The sequence below is a fragment of the Cetorhinus maximus genome, chromosome 10, assembly GCF_964194155.1.
Source record: "Cetorhinus maximus chromosome 10, sCetMax3.hap1.1, whole genome shotgun sequence".
Lineage (NCBI taxonomy): Eukaryota > Metazoa > Chordata > Chondrichthyes > Lamniformes > Cetorhinidae > Cetorhinus > Cetorhinus maximus.
In genome coordinates this window covers 17,342,455-17,362,060 of record NC_135888.1, presented here as the reverse complement: position 1 = coordinate 17,362,060, position 19,606 = coordinate 17,342,455, and the positions used below count along the sequence as shown (strand labels likewise).

At 45.6% G+C, this 19,606-nt stretch overlaps 1 protein-coding gene across 2 annotated transcripts in view; it reads left to right on the top strand.

Moving 5' to 3' along the window:
- The window catches only part of LOC144685489 (adenylate kinase isoenzyme 1-like), a 153,029-nt gene that overhangs the window by 37,603 nt on the left and 95,820 nt on the right, over positions 1-19,606 (top strand). For both annotated transcript variants that reach the window (XM_078550061.1, XM_078550060.1), the window contains exons 6-7: positions 2,538-2,729; positions 19,005-19,089. In XM_078550061.1, the coding sequence (XP_078406187.1) occupies positions 2,538-2,729; positions 19,005-19,089 (277 nt within the window). The remainder of the gene's footprint in view (positions 1-2,537; positions 2,730-19,004; positions 19,090-19,606) is intronic.

Here is a 19,606-nt window from a genome sequence, read left to right as displayed (position 1 = left end):
AGTTACAGCACAGAAGGAGGCCATTCAGCCCATCTTGTCCATGCCAGCCCGAGGACACCCTGGTGCCCTTTCTAATCCCACCTCCCTGCACCGGGCCCATAGCCCTGCAGCTTACAGCACTTAAGGTGCAGATCCAGGTACTTTTTAAAAGAGTTTAAAGTTTCTGCTTCTACCACCAACTTGGGCAGCGAATTCTAGACACCCACTACCCTCTGTGTAAAAAAACGTTCTTCCTCACGTCCCCCTGACACCTTCTGCCACTTATCTTGAATCTATGTCCCCTGGATCTAGAATTCTCCATCAAGGGAAACAATTTTATCCTGTCCGTTCTATCTAGTCCCCTCATAATTTTGTTCACCTCAATCGAGTCACCTCTCAGCCTTCTTTGTTCTAAGGAAAGTAACCCCAACCTATCCAATCTCTCCTCGTAGCTACACTTTTCTAACCCTGGCAACATTCTTGCAAACCTCTCTTCAGACCTATTACGTCCTTCCTGTAATGTGGTGACCAGAACTGCGCACAATCCCTAAGTGAATTGGCAATAAATTCTGGATCGATGACTTCCACAACATCATGGGGCAGAATTTTGACTTTATTGGGCAGGCACGGCGGGCGGGCCTGGGAGCAGGGGCAAAACGGCTGCCACCCACGATTGGGCCCCGACCAGCCAGTGTGAAAGTTGGCACTCAGACCCTCAGCTCTGCCGGGGTGGGGGGGTGGGGGGGGCTGCAGGAGGAACCCGAGCGTGGAAGTCAGCGCATGGGCGCGGGCACGCTCCAGTGAAAGCTCCCTGAAGGCACAGAGCTACCTCGGGGAGCTGAAGATTTCCAACATTTAAAAAAAATAATGATTTCAAAAATAAGGAAAAGGTTCCCTCCATGTGACTCTGCCACATGAGCAGGGACATGTTTAAAAAGTCAGTTTTAAAATTTTTTATTGTTTTTTTTTATTTACGGCCAGAAACCTCAACATGGTTGTGGTTGAGGTTTTGTTAAAAATGCAAAGGCCACCTGGCCTATTCGCCCACCTGCCAACTGAATGGTTGGACGGGAAGTGAAAAATTCAATTGAATGAATTGATTAAGGGCCTTAATAGGCCTCTTAACTGTCGGCAGGCGCACTGCTGCCTCTTGCGCGCGCCCTCCAAGCGAAATATCGCCTGAGTGCGCAGTGACGTCGGGATGCTCGCCCGGTGTCATCGCGCACGATTTCACTCCTGTTCGGGGTCGGGCGCGCGCCCGCCCGTGAGACGAAAACTTCTGCCCCATGTTACCCACCACAACATGTCCTGCACCTCAACAGAAATCCCTTCTTTTCCTTTGTGTGCTTCGCCAGCTGAGGCTGTCCGTTCTGGAGAATTGGTATCTTCTCGCACCTTGGTGCTCAGTTGCAGCAGCAAGTACTCCCAGGCCAGCTTTAGTGCAGGTTAGATGGGAAACAGCACTCACTCTGCACTCTAGACTTAACTTCACCGATCTCCTTTGCAGGAGCCTACCCCCACATCCAAAACTCCAGTTGCTTGTATCTGGTCCTGCAATATGTCCCACTTGCCCTCACTGACCTACACTGGTTCTCTGTCCCCCATCTTATTGAATTTAATCCTTATCTTCAAACTCCTCCACTGTCCCAAGCTCGCCCTACTTCCACATCCTCCTCCCAACCATTTGTCCTCTCTTGCCACCTCTGACCCCACTCTCCCCCACCGTTGGTGGCAGTGTCTAGCTGTACTCTCTGGAATTTCCTCCCTTAACCTCTTTGCTTCTTCACTTCTTTCTTAACCTTAAAAGCTTTTTAGTCCCTGCTCCCTTCCCCCAGCCTTGACACGGGAGATTTTGTGTGGTAATGGTGTTATAGAAATACTAATGCGGTGAAACTGGACTTTGATGGGCATGGCAAAGCTGTTGCTATCGCTTTGGCTGCCCATAATACAACACTCCTCACATCCAGTGCTATCAAAGTCTAAAAAACTGCATATTAGACAGGATGTTTAAGCAGAGACGCTGCGACTCCACCTGCTCCGTGTCCCTGCTGTGCCCATTTTCACATCCTAGTTGTTTTCCCAAGGGAGCTAGAAGATTGGTCCCCAACGGCACCTGAAGAAAATGTTCCCCCTGTCCCACATCAGTCATCCAGAGACCTCTCAGCGTCTGTCTCATTGTAAAGTGGTGTTGTGCTGTGGATTTACAGTCATCAAGTAGAAGGGGTGGGTTCAGGCAGTCACCCAAGCTTAGTTGGCTAGAACCTACACATTTGTCAGCAGACAGCACTGACATGTTCAACTAGATATAAACCAGATTCTTGAGCTAAAGCATCATTGACCTGATCCATCGGCCAACTTTCAACACACAGGGACTGTTAACAATCTGATTTTGTATTCTATTGTCTGAAAGACACTGCCGTATTTTCCTTACACCCATCACAGTGTCAACTGTCTTGTCATTATTTCCACAAGTCAGCCGGGTTGGGCGGTCTCTGAGTTCTGCCTTTCCTCCAAGAGTTGAATCCTTTGCCTTTTTTTTTGGTGCGTGCTTGTTACAGATCGGTTCCCCAGACTTGGTGCTGCTGCTTGCATGTTCCAATCACCGGTTACGTCAGCGCCTGGAGAAGCGAGCGGTGCAGCAGGGCAGGCCCGATGACAATAGTCACGCCATCGAAAGGAGGGTAGAAAACTTCAAACAGAACATCAACTTGATTGTGAAGTATTACCAGGAGAAGGAGCTCATTGTTCGGGTAAGGTCGTTATGGATAACTGCACACTGTGCAGTTTTCTTTTGCATTCTTCAACATTCTTTTGTTTGCAGCTCGCCCATAGTTTATTATCCTCTGTCAGATATTCAGACATAAACTAAACTCTCTGCAAAGCTTAACTCCTTTTTCGAACAGTCAGTGTAGATCATTATTTCAATGTTGGCTTGACGCAGTCTTCCCTTTGAGGTGGGAGGTCACGGATTCAAGCTCCTCTCCAGAGACTTGAGTATATAGTCTAAACTGACACTTCAGTGCAGCATAGAGAGAGCGCTGCGCTGTCAGAGGTGCTGTCTCTCATTAAAACAAGGCCCTCTCAGGCAGATGTAAAAGATCCCATGGAACTATATTGAAGAAAGCAGGAGAGTTCTTCCCGGTGTCCTGGCCAATATTTATCTCTTCATCAACATCACAAAAACAGATGATCTGGTTATCATTACACTGCTGATTGTGGGAGCTTGCTGTGCACAAATTAGCTGCTATGTCTCCTATATTACAACAATGACGACAATTCAAAAGTAGTTGGTTTCAAAGATCTTTGGAATGTCTTTGAGATTGTGAAAGGTGCTATAAAAATGCAAGTTATTTCCTTCTTTCAGAGATGAGTGCATTGTCCAGGTAATTAACCTCCAGCATTCACAGCATTTTGGGGGAAAGAGTTCCAGATTTACTTTACCCTATGTTTTTCTTTATTCTTCCATGGGATGTGGGCGTCACTGACAAGCCCAGCATTAGTTGCCCGTCCCCTAATTACCCTTGAACTGAGTAGCTTGCTAGACCCTTGCAGAGGGCAGTTAAGAGTCAGCCACATTGCTGTGGGCCTGGAGTCACATGTAGGCCAGACCAGGTAAGGATAGCAGATTTCCTTCCCTAAAGGCCATTAGTGAACCAAATGGGCTTTTATGACAATCGATAATGATTTCATGGTCACAACTACTGAGACTAGCTTTATATTCCAGATCTCTATGAAATGAATTTAAATTTTACCAGCTGTCGTGGTGAGATTTGAACTCACGTCCCCAGACCATTAGCCTGGGTCTCTGGATTACTAGTCCAGTGACATTATCGTTATGCTATTGCTCCTCAAAAGTGTGAGGACGTGCTTCCTGATTTCAGCCTGGAATGACCTGTCTCTAATTTTAAGGTTTCGTCCCCATGTTCTGTACAGCTCATCTCTCCCAGCACAGTTGTTAGTGCAGGGACATCCTGCCCCCTCAGGATCTGCCCCCCACCCTGACATCGTTGGCCATGTATGGGGAAGGCAGAGATTTTGGTCCCTTGTAAGGCATCTGGAACCTCCTAGTGGGAGCCTAGGACAATCTCTGAACAAAATTGTGTCCATGCAGTTTGAGTCCAAATAGAAGTCTGAACTGTGCCTTTTTGAGTGGGAGGGAGTTTAAATTAGTCTGTGCTAATGGTTTCGCCTGAATGAAAAGTAACGGCTCAATGCCATTGTGCTCGGTGTAAAAGTCTAATGCAATGTTGCCGCCTTTAATGGGGCATATTAGGCTGTGATTTCAAAAATATCAAACAGCAGCACTGCCCACTTCACCGTTCTGCAGATAATAAGTAGAGTTTTGTTTTTCCCCTCAAGCAGATCCTTACCTCAATGTCTTTATTACGGTTTGGATCCATATCCCTGATGGTCCAAGCTAATATCGCAGCCTTGCAGTGGGGGTTAGGAGAATGCCTGCGCCTGAGCTGAGAGCACAGCGTGCAGTCCAATTGGCCAAGTGGAGGTGGGGCGGAGGTGGGTGGGGTTTCGGACAGCCAATGAGCAAACCACACACTGGCCATCCAAGTGGTGGCCAGCACTCTCCGGCACTCCCCTCAAGCAGATCCTCCACAGTCAGCGTCCATTTGTAACAAGGAAGGTTGAGGGGAAATTCGATAGGAGGTGAAGGAGATTATGCCAGGCTTAGATAATGTAGACAAATCAACCCTATTCCCACTCGCTGATCATACAAGGACTAGGGTGACTCAGATTTAAGATTTTAGGCAAGAGATGCAGGGGAGAATGTGAGGAGGAACACTTATGCACAGCGAGTGGTAATGACCTGGAACTCGCTGTGCATAAGGGTGGTGGAAGCAGAGATGATCGATGATTTCAAAAGGAAACTGGATGGGCATTCGAGGGGAATAAACTTGCAGATGACTGGCATAGAGCGAGGAGAATGGGACTGACTGGATTCCTTTAAGGAGACCTGGCATGGACTTGATGGGCCGAGTAGCCTTCTCCTGTGCCGTAGTCACACTATGACACAGCTGGTCCAGTCCTGTTGGTGGCGGGCGACATGGCAGGCGCGAGCGGACAATATGGCAAGAAGGTCAAAAATCGGTTTCATGCTGTCGTGAAACCAGTTTGCGAGCGTCCGCTCTGCCCGTTGTGGCGGGTCGCGTTTCCCGCCGTCCAATGTCAGGAACTTAATTTTAATGTATTTGCATCTGGTTATTGTGCCCTCATTGGCAGAATCTGCCCACCTCCCGTCAAATTTACTGCTCATGTCGGCGTGACTTCAGAACGATCTGCTTCACAGCTGCCTTTAAAAGGCGTGCACTGGCGACCTGAATTATGAGGGGAACTCTAGAGGTGAGTGCATACAACCTGGCACAGTACTCACCAGCATCGCCCAGTCAGGAAAGTGGAGTTAAGGCCACTATCAGATCAACCATGATCTTATTGAGTGGTAGGGCAGGCTTGAAGGGCCAAATGCCTACTCCTGCTCCTATTTCTTATGTTCTTATTTAGAGCACAGCACCCCAATGTGTAGATGTTTAGACAGAGAATTGGCTATCACTAGTCAAATCATGGCTTCTGGTACTTTTTTTGCTATGGGAAATTTCCAACCTTGTCCAAGGAAGACACATTGTCCACTGCTTCAGTGACCTGAGCAAGTATTAGTTGGCTTTTTTGAGATTTACATACATATAAATTAGGATCAGGAGTAGGCCATTCGGCCCCTCGAGCCTGCCCTGCCATTCAATAAGATCATGGCTAATCTGATTGTGGCCTCAACTCCAATTTCCTGTCCACCCCCTGTAGCCTTTGACCCCCCTATCAATTAAGAAACTCTGTAAATCAGCCTTAAAAATATTCAATGACCCTAAATTTATTTTAATGTGTACATATATAGGTGAAAGGTCAAAGTCCATAGTGTAAGGCAGCGGCAAAAGGTGAAAACAGACTAAAAGAGAAGCTGAGGAATTGGGAAGCAGCAATGACGTGATGTCAAGCTTGGGGCTAACCAGCAAGAGGAAGAAAAGGTTGAGAGATGTAAGGAGTTCCACTTTTGAGGCTGTGAGAAAGAGTGCATTAGAGTCAGAGACTATCTACTATCTGACCCTGTTGCAGTTAATAAATGACCTAAATTACGCAAAATGCTACAAAACTAACCCCCAAAGCCTGTCCACCATCTACAAGGCATAAGTCAGGAGTGTGATGGAATACTGTCTCCACTCACCTGGATGAGTGCAGCTCCCACAGCACTCAAGGAGCTTGACACCATCCAGGACAAAACAGCCTGCTTGATTGGCACCCCATCCACAAACGTTCACTCCCTCCACCACTGACGCACAGTAGCAGCCGCGTGTATCATCTACAGGATGCACTAAAGCAACTCGCAAGGCTTCTTTGACAGCACCTTCCAAACCCACGACCTCTACCGTTGAGAAGGAAAGGGGCAGCAGATGTATGGGAACAACCACTTCCTGCAAGTCAAACCACACACCATCCTGACTTTGAACTACATTGCTTCACTGTCCCTAGGTCAGCTGGCTAGCATGTGGATCAGGTTAGTGCCAACAGCACGGGGTTCTATCTCCGTTCCAGCTGAGATAAATTCAGGACCTGCCTCCTCGCCCTGCCCGTAGTCAAGATCAAAGCGCTTTTTATTGTGGTTCGGCAAATAATTGCCAAGGGCCTGCCTTCAGGCAGAGAACTCAAGAAGAAGTGCCTGATTTGTTTGCTTGAGTTTTAGCACTCTTCCAAATAAATGCAGTTTTTAAAAATGTTTTATTTAAATTTACCCAGGTTTTTGAAGGTTCAATTTTTCCCCTCTGTTCCCCCATTCCAGTGGTTTCCTCCTGTTTTTCAAACTTGGATCTAAAGATAAAGCATTTTTCCACTAAAATCAGTAATAAAAACCAGCTCTAAACGGGTAAGGCTAGGCACTAGCCAGCACTATCCCACGCCGAGATTAATGGGGAGAAAGGCATGGGCTGGGATTGAGTCATTCAGAGATACTTTGAGATGTTCCTGGAGCACAGTTATGGAATTTTTACTTATGTGGATACCACAGAAGTGTGCCATCTCCAGAATTGACGGAGCTCCAGCAGGAGCCAGGGCCTCCAGGAAGAGGCAGGAGTTAAAATACAGCAAGAAACACACCATCACCTCCAAGTTCCCCTCCAAGCCACGCACCGTCCTGACTTGGAGCTACATCGCCGTTCCCTCACTGTCGATGGGTCAAAATCCTGGAACACTCTCCCTAACAGCACTGTGGATGCACTGCAGCGGTTCAAGAAGGCGGCTCACCACCACCTGCTCAAGGGCAATTAAGGATGGGAAATAAGTGCTAGCCTAGTCATCGATGTCTCATTGCCGAAAGAATAAAAAGGCCCAAAAGTCGCTGAGACTCACTACAAGACAATGAGGCTTTTCAGATGGCAAGAATGACTTCCAAAAGAAGGGTTATTGTTGTTTGCAAAATGGTGGAGGAGATGAACAGATTAGATAGAGATGAAAGCTCCAGCTCCAGCTCAAGCCAGCCGAACATATCTTAGAATATATTGTTCCGGTCTTCTGTCAGATTTCTGCATGAATCATCCAATTAGCATACCGCACAACAGCAACCTACCTTCAAACCTTAGAAGTGTTCACCTCATTGACATTTTTTTGTCTCACCTACTCTCTCGTCCTTGGGAAGAATCATTCACCCCTTTGTCGCATCAGATGATTGTGTAAGTTCGGACTCTGGTTGCTAAGGGACAGAAAATAGCTTTCAGGCTGTGATTCAAGGACAGACAATGCCAGGAATCGATTAGCTGATTTTAATCTATTGAACACAGAGGCTGCTATAGCACTGCGCAGAAAAACAGTGGTGGGAGTTGCCTCCTTATATGGCAGCCCATCATCTCACTTTGGTGGACAGCGTTGAGACATAATGCCCCATCACACCTTCCCCATCACCACACACGCAACTCAAAAAAAGCCCCAATTCCATTAAGCAGTGAAAAGAAAGAACATGCATTTATATAGCATCTTTCACAACCTCAGAGCATCCCAAAGCACTTTTCAGCCAGTTAAGCATTTATTGAAGTATATTGGCTGTTGTAATGTAGAGAGCAAAGAAGAAGATATAAGGTGGGATGACCAGGAGCTTGGTTGAAAAGTGGGTTTTAACAGGGAGAGGGAGATGCTCAGGAAAGCAACTTGGGCCAGGAACCTAGACAGATGACCACCAGGAAACACAACAGTCGATTTGCACAATCTGCAAGATGATAACTGACTGGATAATCTGATTTAGATTTTGGTTCAAAGATAAATAGTTGCCAAGTTTCAACTGTTCTTTGAATACTGCAATGGGGTCGTTTATATTCACCTGAGAGGTCAGATAACGCCTGGGTTTAACATCTCATCGTCCAAAAGACAGAGCATCCAACAGTGCGGCACTCCCTCAGTAGTGCACTGGAGTGTCAGCCTAGAATTTACACTTAGGCTTCTGGAGTGGGACTTGAAGCTACAACATTTTGAAACAGAATCAAGAGTGTTACCCACTGAGCCATGGCTAACATCTAGTGGAATGTACTTATAGCGACTCAAACCAGAATCATACACCAACCCAATGTCCTAGGAGCAGCAAGGCCCAACAATTGCCCAGGACCAATTAGTCCACTCACAACACTGATGTAATGTCCTCCACTGACCCCCACTATACTCCGGTAAAATGTACATGTTTTCCCATCAGAACACCAAAATCTGAAGTTGGCTCTGCTGCCCCTCATCTCCGTGGAAACGCATCTTGGTTTCTGTTTTTTTTTATTTTGAAATAAATAAAGACTTTCATTTATTATATCTCCCATGAACATCCCAAAGCCCTTCATGTATAATGGATTACTATTGGAAAGCAATGACTGTTTCTATACAAACAAATACTTCAGCCATTTCATTCCCAGCCAGATTCCACAGGCAACAATGAGATGAAAGCCCATTTGATGTATTTTTGGTTGAGGAGGGAGTATTGGCCAGGACACCAAGTGAAACCTCTTCTCTCTAACTAATCAGCTGAACTAATGGACTGTTGGTGAAGGCAGGATTGGAGTCACATTGACGCATGCTGTGGTTGGAAAACCCATTTTTGAGGCTCCCTGATAAAGATTGAGACACTAGAGGGCTGCTGTTGGCCCTGGAATGATACATCAAGCAAGATACTGCATGGGAGAAAACAAGGGTTTAAGCATAAAAGTTATCCAAGGATGGAACTAGATTTGAGGCCAGAAGGGTTTACGTTTACGCAGGGAGCTGTCGATATTTGGAACGAGTTACCTATTCACGTGGCGAATGCAGATTCACTGCAACCGTTCAAGAAGGAGTTGGAAGATTTCCTTACTGGGGCTAATTTCATTGTGTATGAATGGTAGGTGGGACATTGGGGTAATTAACTTGTGCTCACTGTGATCTACAGGATCTCATTTTGATCACTTCAGGGCTGAGCGGAATTTCCCACGTCTTTTGTCCCCTGAATTCCTGACTTTACCCTGTATGAGCTCATCTGTTGATAAAATCCTCATGCCATGCCCTTGTTACCTCCAGACTCAACTATTCCAATGTACTACTGGTCGGCCTCCCTCATTCTACCGTCTGTAAACTTGAGATTATCCAAAACTCTGCTGCTCATGCAGGAGCCGGATTGGTTTGGGAAGTGTCCTATTTCAATCGAGGGACCAGGTATCGGAAGGGGAAATGGTCACTGGAAGCCACCCCTCTGCCCATGCCTCCAGTTGCCCGGCTTCCCTCCTATCCAGTGACCCCCCTATCTTGCCCTCTCTCACCTTTGCCCTGGAGTCCCTCATTGATCCTTGGCCTCTGGTAGGCACATTGCTGGCAGCTGCTCCTTCTCTTGGTATAGTTGACGGCAATGAGGAGGTCGGCAGATCTTGGCGGGTGAGTTGTCTGCCACCGAGGCCCTCAATTCTGGGAAAGGTCCAACTGTGGCCATTTATTTCCATTGGGCCTAAAGTGCTGTAAGCTGCAAGGCTACGGACAGGGCGCTAGAAGGTGGGCTTGGAATGGGCAGCTAGTTTTTTATTTATGCTTTTTTGGCTGGCGCAGACACGATGGGCTGAATGGCCTCCTTCTGTGCTGCAACTTTTCTATGGCTCTGTGACATGCTGAGGCCCTAAGCTATGTCAACCTTAAAAGGCCCCTTACAATAAAAATAATACTTTATTATTCTCGCAGAAAGGACACTGAAAATATAAATATGAAAGCTTTATATTTGCATATATACAAAGGCGAAGGCACAAAGAAAAAATTATAATCTAACTAAAACACGTCTTACAAAATACCTGTTTGCATTATATAATACTTTCAAATTAAAATACATTCATGATCCCCTAATTATTATATATGAAAACTTTTTAACAGCACCAACAGAAAAGCTGTTCCACAAATCAGCAGTTTACTAAATGGAAGCAGTAATCCAATCTGCAGTGTGCCTGTTTGCACATCACAAAGTTTAAAGATTTAAAACAGTTTCTTCCATGATTTTTGGAGAGCAAAGTCATCGATGATGTACTCAATTGATGAGCTACAAAGTTTATCGCTTTTGATGCACATAATGCTTAGGGCAGATAGCTTTCCTTGCAGCATTGTTGACCGCCGTCCATTCTTGATGCTCTTCAGTCGCAAAATTGGCCTTTCTCCTGAGCAGTTTGTTACCATTAGACTCATAAAGAGTCGCAATATTGCATCTACATTCGGGAAAGCGAACCGAATCTTATATTGGAAGATTACTAGATACAGGTCCAGGTGGCATAAAGTCCCTGCGTCTGAATAATTTTCCTTGATATAAGCTTGGAATTGCTTTATCTTTCCAACCAGGTTAACATCAACACCGTCAGGATAATTTTTCATCAGAAGCTTTACACCTTCACGCAGCTGTTTCTCTGAGGCATCTAAATCAACGAGAAATGAAAAATTGGTCGTGGCATTTTCGAATATGATTGCTCTTTCCTTCAAGTTGGTTTCAAGTGGTATCCATCATAGGAACAAAGGATTTCACTCACACCTTGTCTCTTGGGGAAAGTGTTTCATCAGCCTTTGGGGCACCGCCATCATTGGCTTCTTTTCTCATTCTTTTACTTTTATTCACACTTGTGGTATACGTCAGGCAGGTTTTCTTTTGCTATGAGCTCAATTTCATTAAAACTTTCTTTGAAGAGGTGAGAGAGTGATGTGTAAAGCTTTGCGCATGTATTAAGGGCTATCTGTGGATCCTGTTGGCCCTGGCTGGTGTTGTGGAACTGACCTAACAAACGATTCCAAAGTTCTAACATGAATGCAAACTCTGATTCCTCCATTTTCTCCGGCAGAATGCCAGCCTCTCTCTTTGTGTCACTTTTTTCACTGTCATCAGTATGAACATGAGCAAGGGTATCAATAATCGAACCATAACTTGCAGCTATGGCTAAAGTAGCCTTTGCATGTGCTTCCCATCTAGTGTCAGAGCGTTGTTTTGGTATGGTGGAATCAGGACCCAAAGATAATTTGAGTACTGTCCAGCGTTTTGTCGAGGCAGAGAAGAATGTGTTTGTTTGTTGCACAACAGCAAAAGAAATTACTGCACCTAGGCTCCAATCAACTGCAGCACCGCTAACAAGATTCAGTGAATGTCCGGCACATGGAATAAATACAATAGACCTATTTTTCTCTAGAAGTTTTTTCTGCATGTCATTATACTTTCCTGCCATGTTAGCTGCATTGTCATATGACTGTCCTCTGCACTCACTGAATTCAACTTTGCTGTCATTGCGTAGATAATCCGGCACCATATTGGCTACACTTTCATCACTAGGGTTTTCTGACTCAAGGAAAATTGGAAAGCATTCATTGGGAAAACCATCATTGGGTGACACATTTCTTACAATAACAGTTAGTTGGTCAATATGTGAAAGATCTGGTGTAGAGTCAACAGACAACCTGCTTTTCTCAAGTCACCCAAAATAGATCCTCTTACTTTTTCAGCCATAAACTGAATGAGTTCATCACGTTTTGTTTTAGACATGTACGAAGGCTTCTCAGATCCACTGCTTCTGTAATTTTTGTATGGCTGGCAAGAAATGGATCAAACTTAGCAATGAGTTCTATCAAGCCAAGAAAGTTCCTGTTATGTGGCGAGCCAAACTTTTCATTGCCTCCCCTAAAAGCTAGTCCACGTTCTGCCAATGTGCACACAACTGTAATATCACGTTCAAGTACATGCATCCAGGACTCTTGCTCCTTTTTTAATCTGTTCCTTGAGGTGTGAATCCAAGGTTAACCCACATCGCCTCATCAGACATATAAGCAAAGCTTTTCTATGACCCTCAGAGTTCTCATGATATTGAATTCCAACAGGGTTTCGCCAGTCATTAAACCCAGCACTAGCCAGTGCTGTCAATGGTGTTGAGAAGAGTTTGCAGTCAAAACAGTAAACACAACCAGTTGTTGAGTATACTAGCCACTTCCACCATTAACTTTCATTGAATGAACTAGACCTTTTGAACAATATCTAATTTGGCTTTTGAATGACCACTTCGATTTCTCAAATGGGCCGTTCCTTTATTTTTCAACCAACTATGTAAAACTTGAAATTTATTCTTTTTTAATCTTATTTAAAGGCCCCGCATAATGTGAGGCCCAAAGCTGTAGATTACGTAGCTCACGTGTAAAATCCGGGCACTGTGCTCGTGTCTTAGCTCACACCAAGTCCCGTTCCCCTGCCACTGACCTACATTGGCTCTCAGTCAAGCAACATCTTGATTTTAAAATTCTCTTCCTTGTTTTCAAACCTCTAAGTGGCCCTGCCCCTCTGTAATTGCTGCTATCTCCCCCAGTCCCACAATCTTCTGAGATATCTGCGCTCATTTAATTCTGGCCTCTTGAGTATTCCGGGTTTTTATCACTCCGCCTTTGGTGGCTGTGCCTTCAGTTGCCAAGATCCCAAGCTCTGGAATACTCTCCCTAACCCTCTCCATCTCCCTACCTCGCTTTCCTCCTTTAAGATACTCCTTAAAACCTACCTCTTTGACCAAGCTTATGGTCATCTGACTTAATAGCTCCTTATGTGGCTCAGTATTTTGTTTTATAATGCTCCTGTGAAACGCCTTGGGACATTTTGTTACGATAAAGGTGCTATATAAATATAAGTTGTTGATGATGGTGTCATTGAATTGGCCTGGGGTTTGTTTTTAATCTGTTTTGTTTACCTCCCCCTGGGGTTTACATGGTTGCAAGTGAGGGGAGCACTGGGGAGGCACAACGTGCAGTTACACTGTGACTGTTGGGAGAGGCTTGAAGGACCGGCCTTGTTAAATTATTTAAATTGGGTACCCTGTGATTAAACAGTCATCTCCTGTCCATCTTTTCCTAAGAGTCAGCAGCTTCAGGAACAAAGAAGAAAATTAGGACTGGGGACTTAAACAACTGTAAAAATTTGTACTAAACCTGCAAGTGTACAGGACAAATGAATGCTGCACACTCCCAACCAGATGCATTAAACTGTTTTTGCGTTGTTTCTAATTTGAACTCCTATCTCTCTACCTTCATTTGAATCAGGAATCAGTCTAATTCCCTTTTGAACTCGTGTTAACTGTTCCAGCTTGTAGCTTGTTCCTTCTACAAACCATTCAGTACCACATTTTAAGACAACCCCAATCACTCCATTAAAGAATAGCTGGAATCATTTTATTCAGTTTTTGCTTCGCTGGTACATTCCCTGTTGTCAACTCTGTTGCACTGAAAGATTAACAACTGGATTATCACAGCAGGCTTTACTGTGCAATCATTTTCAACAGAGTGCAGGGAAATCCTAAAAACTAATCCTATTTGTGCATATGAGTCTCGGGCTTAAATTACTTCTACCAAGAAAAGAAGTGAGTAGGATTACCCAATGGAAGAATACTCCTTTTGTTTTTGATGAGCCTACCTGATTTCTGATTGACCAGCACGGTCCTAGGGACGAGGGATTTTAGGTACGAGGTTAGGTTGGAGCAAAGGAGATTGAGGGGAGATTTGATAGAGGATTAAGACAGGATTAGACAAGATAGACAAAGAAAAGCTGTCTCCATTAGCTGATGGTACAAGGACTAGGGGGACATAGATTTAAGGTTTTGGCCAAGAGACACTTATACTTATAAGAGACATATTCCCTTATATGAGGAAAAACTTTTTATGTAGTGAGTGATAATGACTGGGAACTCGCTGCCTATGAGGGCAGTGGAAGTGGAGACAATGAATGATTGCGAAAGGAAATTGGGTGGGCACTTGAGAAAAACAAACTTTGCAGGACTGTGAGGATAGAACAAGGGGAATGGGATTGACTGAATTGCTCTACAGGGTTGGCATGGACTCGATGGGCTGAATGACTTCCTTCTGTACTTCAGTGACTCTATGACCCCTGGTAGTACTGGGGTTTTTTGGATTACGATCAGTAGCATAAAAGGGGTGACATTGGATCAGCCCCCCCTGTTTTACACTTCAATTTCAAATCACTGGGGGAGATGGCTGTCAGGCAGTTGATCTGATATCACCCATTGTAGACTAGCACCAGAGTTCAAATGACTCCCCATTGTCTCTTGTTAAAGTGGAAGTTGTTAGTGGAATTAGGGGCCTTCCAGTTATCTGAACAAACTCTGAAAGATTCCTGGTAATGCAATAAATAGAGCTACATTTAAGTACTATGACAATGTCATATCAACCTTGGCTGTCTGCTGATGTAATGACCTTTCATATCATTTGAATGAGGTGCAATGCTGCTGTAGGAGGATTTATAAACCCTCCCTGGTTTAATAAATGTCTCATCAGTTTCGGTGTATAATTTAGTTACATGGGGGAGGTCGAGATTTCTCTGGGGCTGGTTTGTGACCTGCTGGCGTGTCTCCCCGCCTCCCTCACTCTCGCCTGCAGCGCTGACACTACCAGAATTGACAGAGTGATTGGGAAAGTATACAACTAAAACGGCTGAAAAAAGCAAAGTGCATGGGCATAATAATAAAGGCAAAACATTGCAGATGATGGAGGCTTGATATTAAAAACAGAAAGTGATGGAAAAACTCAGCAGGTCTGGCAGCATCGGTGGAGAGAGAAACAGAGTTAGTGTTTCGAGGAATATGACTCTTCTTCGGAACTGAAGAGAAGTAGGAATGTGCTGGGTTTAATGCTGTTGAAAAAGGTGGGTGGGGGAGCAGGTGGACCAAAAGGGAAGATCAGGAATAAAATAATTGGCAAAAGGAGTAAAAGCGATGTGAGGAAAAAGTTATTTCACCCAGAGGGTGGTTGGAGTCTGGAGCGAACTTCCTGAAAGGGTGGTGGAAGCAGGTTCGATCGAGGTATTCAAAAGGGAATTGGGTTGCTACCTGAAAAGAAAGAATGTGCAAGGTTATGGGGATAAAGCAGGGGAGTGAGCCAAGGTAGAATGCTCTTTCCGAGAGCCAGTGCAGACTCGATGGGCTGAATAGCCTCCTTCTGCACTGTAAAGATTCTGTGATAGGTTAGAAGGCAGAGGGGACTAAATACCAAAGATGTTTTTTGTTCTTTATTCTTTCATGGGATGTGGGCGTCACTGGAATGGTCAGCATTTGTTGACTGTCCCTAATTGCCCTTGATCTATGTGGCTTGCTAGGCCATTGCAGGGGCAGTTAAGTGGCATCCACACTGCTGTGGATCTGGAGTCACATGGCGACCATGAAACCATCATCAATTGTCATAAAAACCCGCCTGGTTCACTAATGCCCTTTAGGGAAGGAAATCTGCCATCCTTACCCGGTGTGGTCTACACGTGACACCAGACCCACGGCAATGTGGTTGACTCTTAATTGCCCTCTTAATAGCCGAGTAAGCCACTCAGTTCAAGGGCAATTAGAGATGAGGCAACGAATGCTGGCCTCGCCAGCGATGCCCACATCCCATGAAAGAATAAAGAAAAAAAAAGTGCATTCCAGATCCTGATTCACACGTCTCTGTGAAGTGGTTTTCCTCATGCTGCCTCTGGTATATAAAGAGACCTGTAAAGGCCAGGCTGAGTAAGGGCGACAGTTTCCTTCTCCAAAGTTTTTTTTTAAACAACGATCCTGATGGGAGATTTTTGTTCTAGATTTCTTTTTAAATCAAATTCACAAACTGCCACGGGGGAATCTGAAATCAGATCTTCCAGATTGTTAATTCAGGCTAAACCCCTGAGCTACTCTCCCAGTAACATGACCACCGTGTCACCGTCCCCTTTAAGGTACTCTGCTGCTTTATTCTGCTCCTGTTTCTTGACAGCAGTGTTGCTGGATTCTGAAACACTTCCTCCGAGGGCTGCAGTAAATGGCTGCTAAAAGCCTGCAGAAATAATGAGGAAGGCTGGATCTGACTGATCTTCATTTAGGGGCCACTTAGTGCCCATTTAATCCTGGGTTCACTCAGCCTTTGTTGAGCGAGTGCCACGGGGACAATCGGGCAAAGCGTCTCAGTGCCAGAGAGGGAGGGGAGAACATACTGTGTTACAGTGTAACATGTTTCACTGTGTGAACATGTACCTGCTGTATCGCGAAAAAGAAAACTACTAAAAGTCACTGTAGTTAGATTAATTTGCTTGCATTAAAAACAGAGAATGCTGGAAAGGCTCAGCAGGTCAGATAGCAAATGATGGGGAGAGATAAAGAATTAACGTGCCAGGTTCATGACCAGTCGCCAGTTCCGATGAAAGTTCATTAACTCTGTTTCTCTCTCCATTGACAGTTACCTGACCCGCTGCGCGCTTTCCAGCACTTTCCCTTTTTATTTCTGATTTCCAGCGTCCGCAGTATTTGGGTTTTCGCACCCATCAGTTCCTGCTCCTATCACGGCTCGTTTGCCTGTTATTTGTTGCCTGTGTGTTGCATTCAGGGACCCCTTTACGTTCTCCCCTGCTGCCCCCTGCCAAAAGAGGTTCATTTGTGCTGAGTTGAGTTTGACACTGGGTGCCATCTTATCCAAGTGCCCACACTCCATGTGCATATTGAAACAATGCGATGGGAGGAGGCTGCGACCATTTTTGGAGGGCGAGAGTGCTAAGATCACTCCAGATGTTCCTGAGATGTTCATGGCATTGTTGCGCAATGGGTTTATAAAAAGGCAAAAAAGATTTTAAAGAACCTCACATTGAGCAAGTCACTACCCCCCATGGGGGACAATGGGAACTATTTAAGATAACTTGTCAGTCGGAAAACTGACAGAATCAGTTGCAACTGAATTCGATGAAGAGTCATTTTGGGATTGGCGATGAGGTGGGGGGGTGTGGGGGTTCCACCTGATCTCATGGGTTTCTCTCTTCACAAGTGAGATTATAATTGGCCAGAATTTTCCAGCACCTCCCCCTCTCCCTGGTGGGATCCCCCATGGCGGGGGGCCCGTGAGCCATTGAAATGCCCGTTCCCATCGGCAGGACCGGAAAATCCCGTCGGTGTGAGGGGCTGGAAAATTCCGGCCGACGCCTCTGATAAGTTTATCAGAACATTCCAATGAATGGAATACAAAAAGGGCCAACCATCTTATCTTTCACAGGCCATGTACGATCAATCCAACCATCTACCCAACTCACGTAATCTTTCGAGAAGAAGTTTTATGTCATTCCTCTCCATCGGGGTGACACCCTGAAACCTCTTCCTGGGACCTAAAAATGGGTGCAGCGAGGGCCGTTCAAATGTCGTGATGGTGTCTGGCCAGATTTGGATGGTGCCATTTTTGCAGGCAACCTTGGTGGACATTTAAGGCTGGCATTTTGCCCACATGTGTGTAAACTAGCTGCACCAGTTCTGCTCAGGATTCTTAAATGGGTAACTAACACCAAGAAGCATATGTTTCCATTTTGATAAAATACAATATAATTGTTGTTGGGAAACCAGGGGGAAGTGAAGGAGTGCTTTTTTTTATACTCATTCATGGGATGTGGGCACCGCTGGCTCAGCGTTTGTTGCCCATCCCTTTTTGCCCTTGAGAAGGTGGTGATGAGCCACCTCTTGAGCCGCTGTAGTCCATGTGGTGTAAGTACACCCACAGTGCTGTTAGGGAAGGAGTTCCAGAATTTTGACTCAGTGACAGTGAAGGAGCGACGATATATTTCCAAGTCAGGGTGGTGAGTGACTTGGAGGGGAACTTGTAGATGGTGGTGTTCCCATGTGTCTGCTGCCCTTGTCCTTCTAGGTGGTAGTGGTCGTGAGTTTGGGAGGTGCTGCCTAAGGAGCTTCGGTGAGTTGCTGCAGTGCATTTGGTAGATGGTAGACCACTGCTGCCGCAGTGCCCCACAAACCAACTCCCCAACATTGCTAATCCCCCACTCCCCCCAACTCCAGTAACGCTCCATACACCCTCTGCCGGGATTTGCCAAAGCAGGAGAGGAAAGCAGCCTAAAATTAATTTCTTCATCTGTGGGATCCCTCTGTGCTGGCGTGCTAGGAACATGTAGCTCTCCCAATTAGTGCGGATGAGGCCCAAGCACAAAGCCTCTGGCCTTCCAGTTGCACCCCATCTCTGCCTTCATGCCCAGTAACTGGAGGGCCAAAACAGGCAGGCTTCCTTCTATCATTCCCCCCTAATCTCTGCACATAAACAGCATTCCAGCAGGGGTCAGTAGATGGTTATCTGAAAAGCAGGTTCCTCTGCAGCAGATGCAGGGAACCATTGACTTCAATGGGGCCAGTAGATCTCCGCTAGCAGGAGGGGCTGGAAGATCCTGCCCACAGTCACCATTACTGAGGCTAGCTTTCAATTCCTGATTTTCTTTTATTAATTGAACTTCTACCAGCTGCTGCCATGGTGGGATTTGAACCTGTATCACCAAAGCAATTCACCTGGGTCTCTGGATGACCAGTCCAGTGACATTACCACTACCCCACCGTCTCCCCACTAGATGTGGAATTTACTACACAGCCGGGATGGGAGGGGCGTTCTCAGATTCTTGCGAAACGAAAAGTTTTTTAATTTTAGTTAATTTTTCCTCTCTTTTTCCCCCCCCCCACCCCCTCCCCCTTGTATTCCAGTTGGATGCAGATCGTGAAGAGAATGAAATATTCAGTGACATCAATGCTGTGGTTTTGAAGAGACTGTTCCCAGCAGGAAGAGACGGTAGGAAAGATATCTGGGGAATTCACTGGGATCTTTCTTTAGCCCACAACACAGGAAAAGCAAAGCGTGTTACAGCATGGAATAGGAAGGGATTCTTGGAAGCGATCCCTTAGGCAGCGAGTTACCTTTTTAGCAAGGACAAGCTTGTTTGTTCTCGCTCAGTCACGCAGCATTGTTTTAGTTTCTCTGCCTCCCGCATGGTAATGCTTTCACATCTAAGATTGTGAGGTAGATAGAATGGGAGGAGACCCCTATGGAGTATAAACACCAGCACGGGCTAGTTAAGCCAAATGGCCTGTTTCTGTGCTGTGTATTCTATGTAATCTACCTCATGGTGACCTGCTTAGGACAGAGACTGGGAAGACCTTTTTTTACAGAGGGTTTTGAAGCTGTGGATTGCAATACTGGAGTTAGGGTGAGAAACTGAACTTGTTAACGCCTGGCTTTTTTTTGGGCGCAACGGTGCCCTTAGAGCTCCAAGGTGATGTCCATGGCACACGTCCGCACTCTTTGTGGG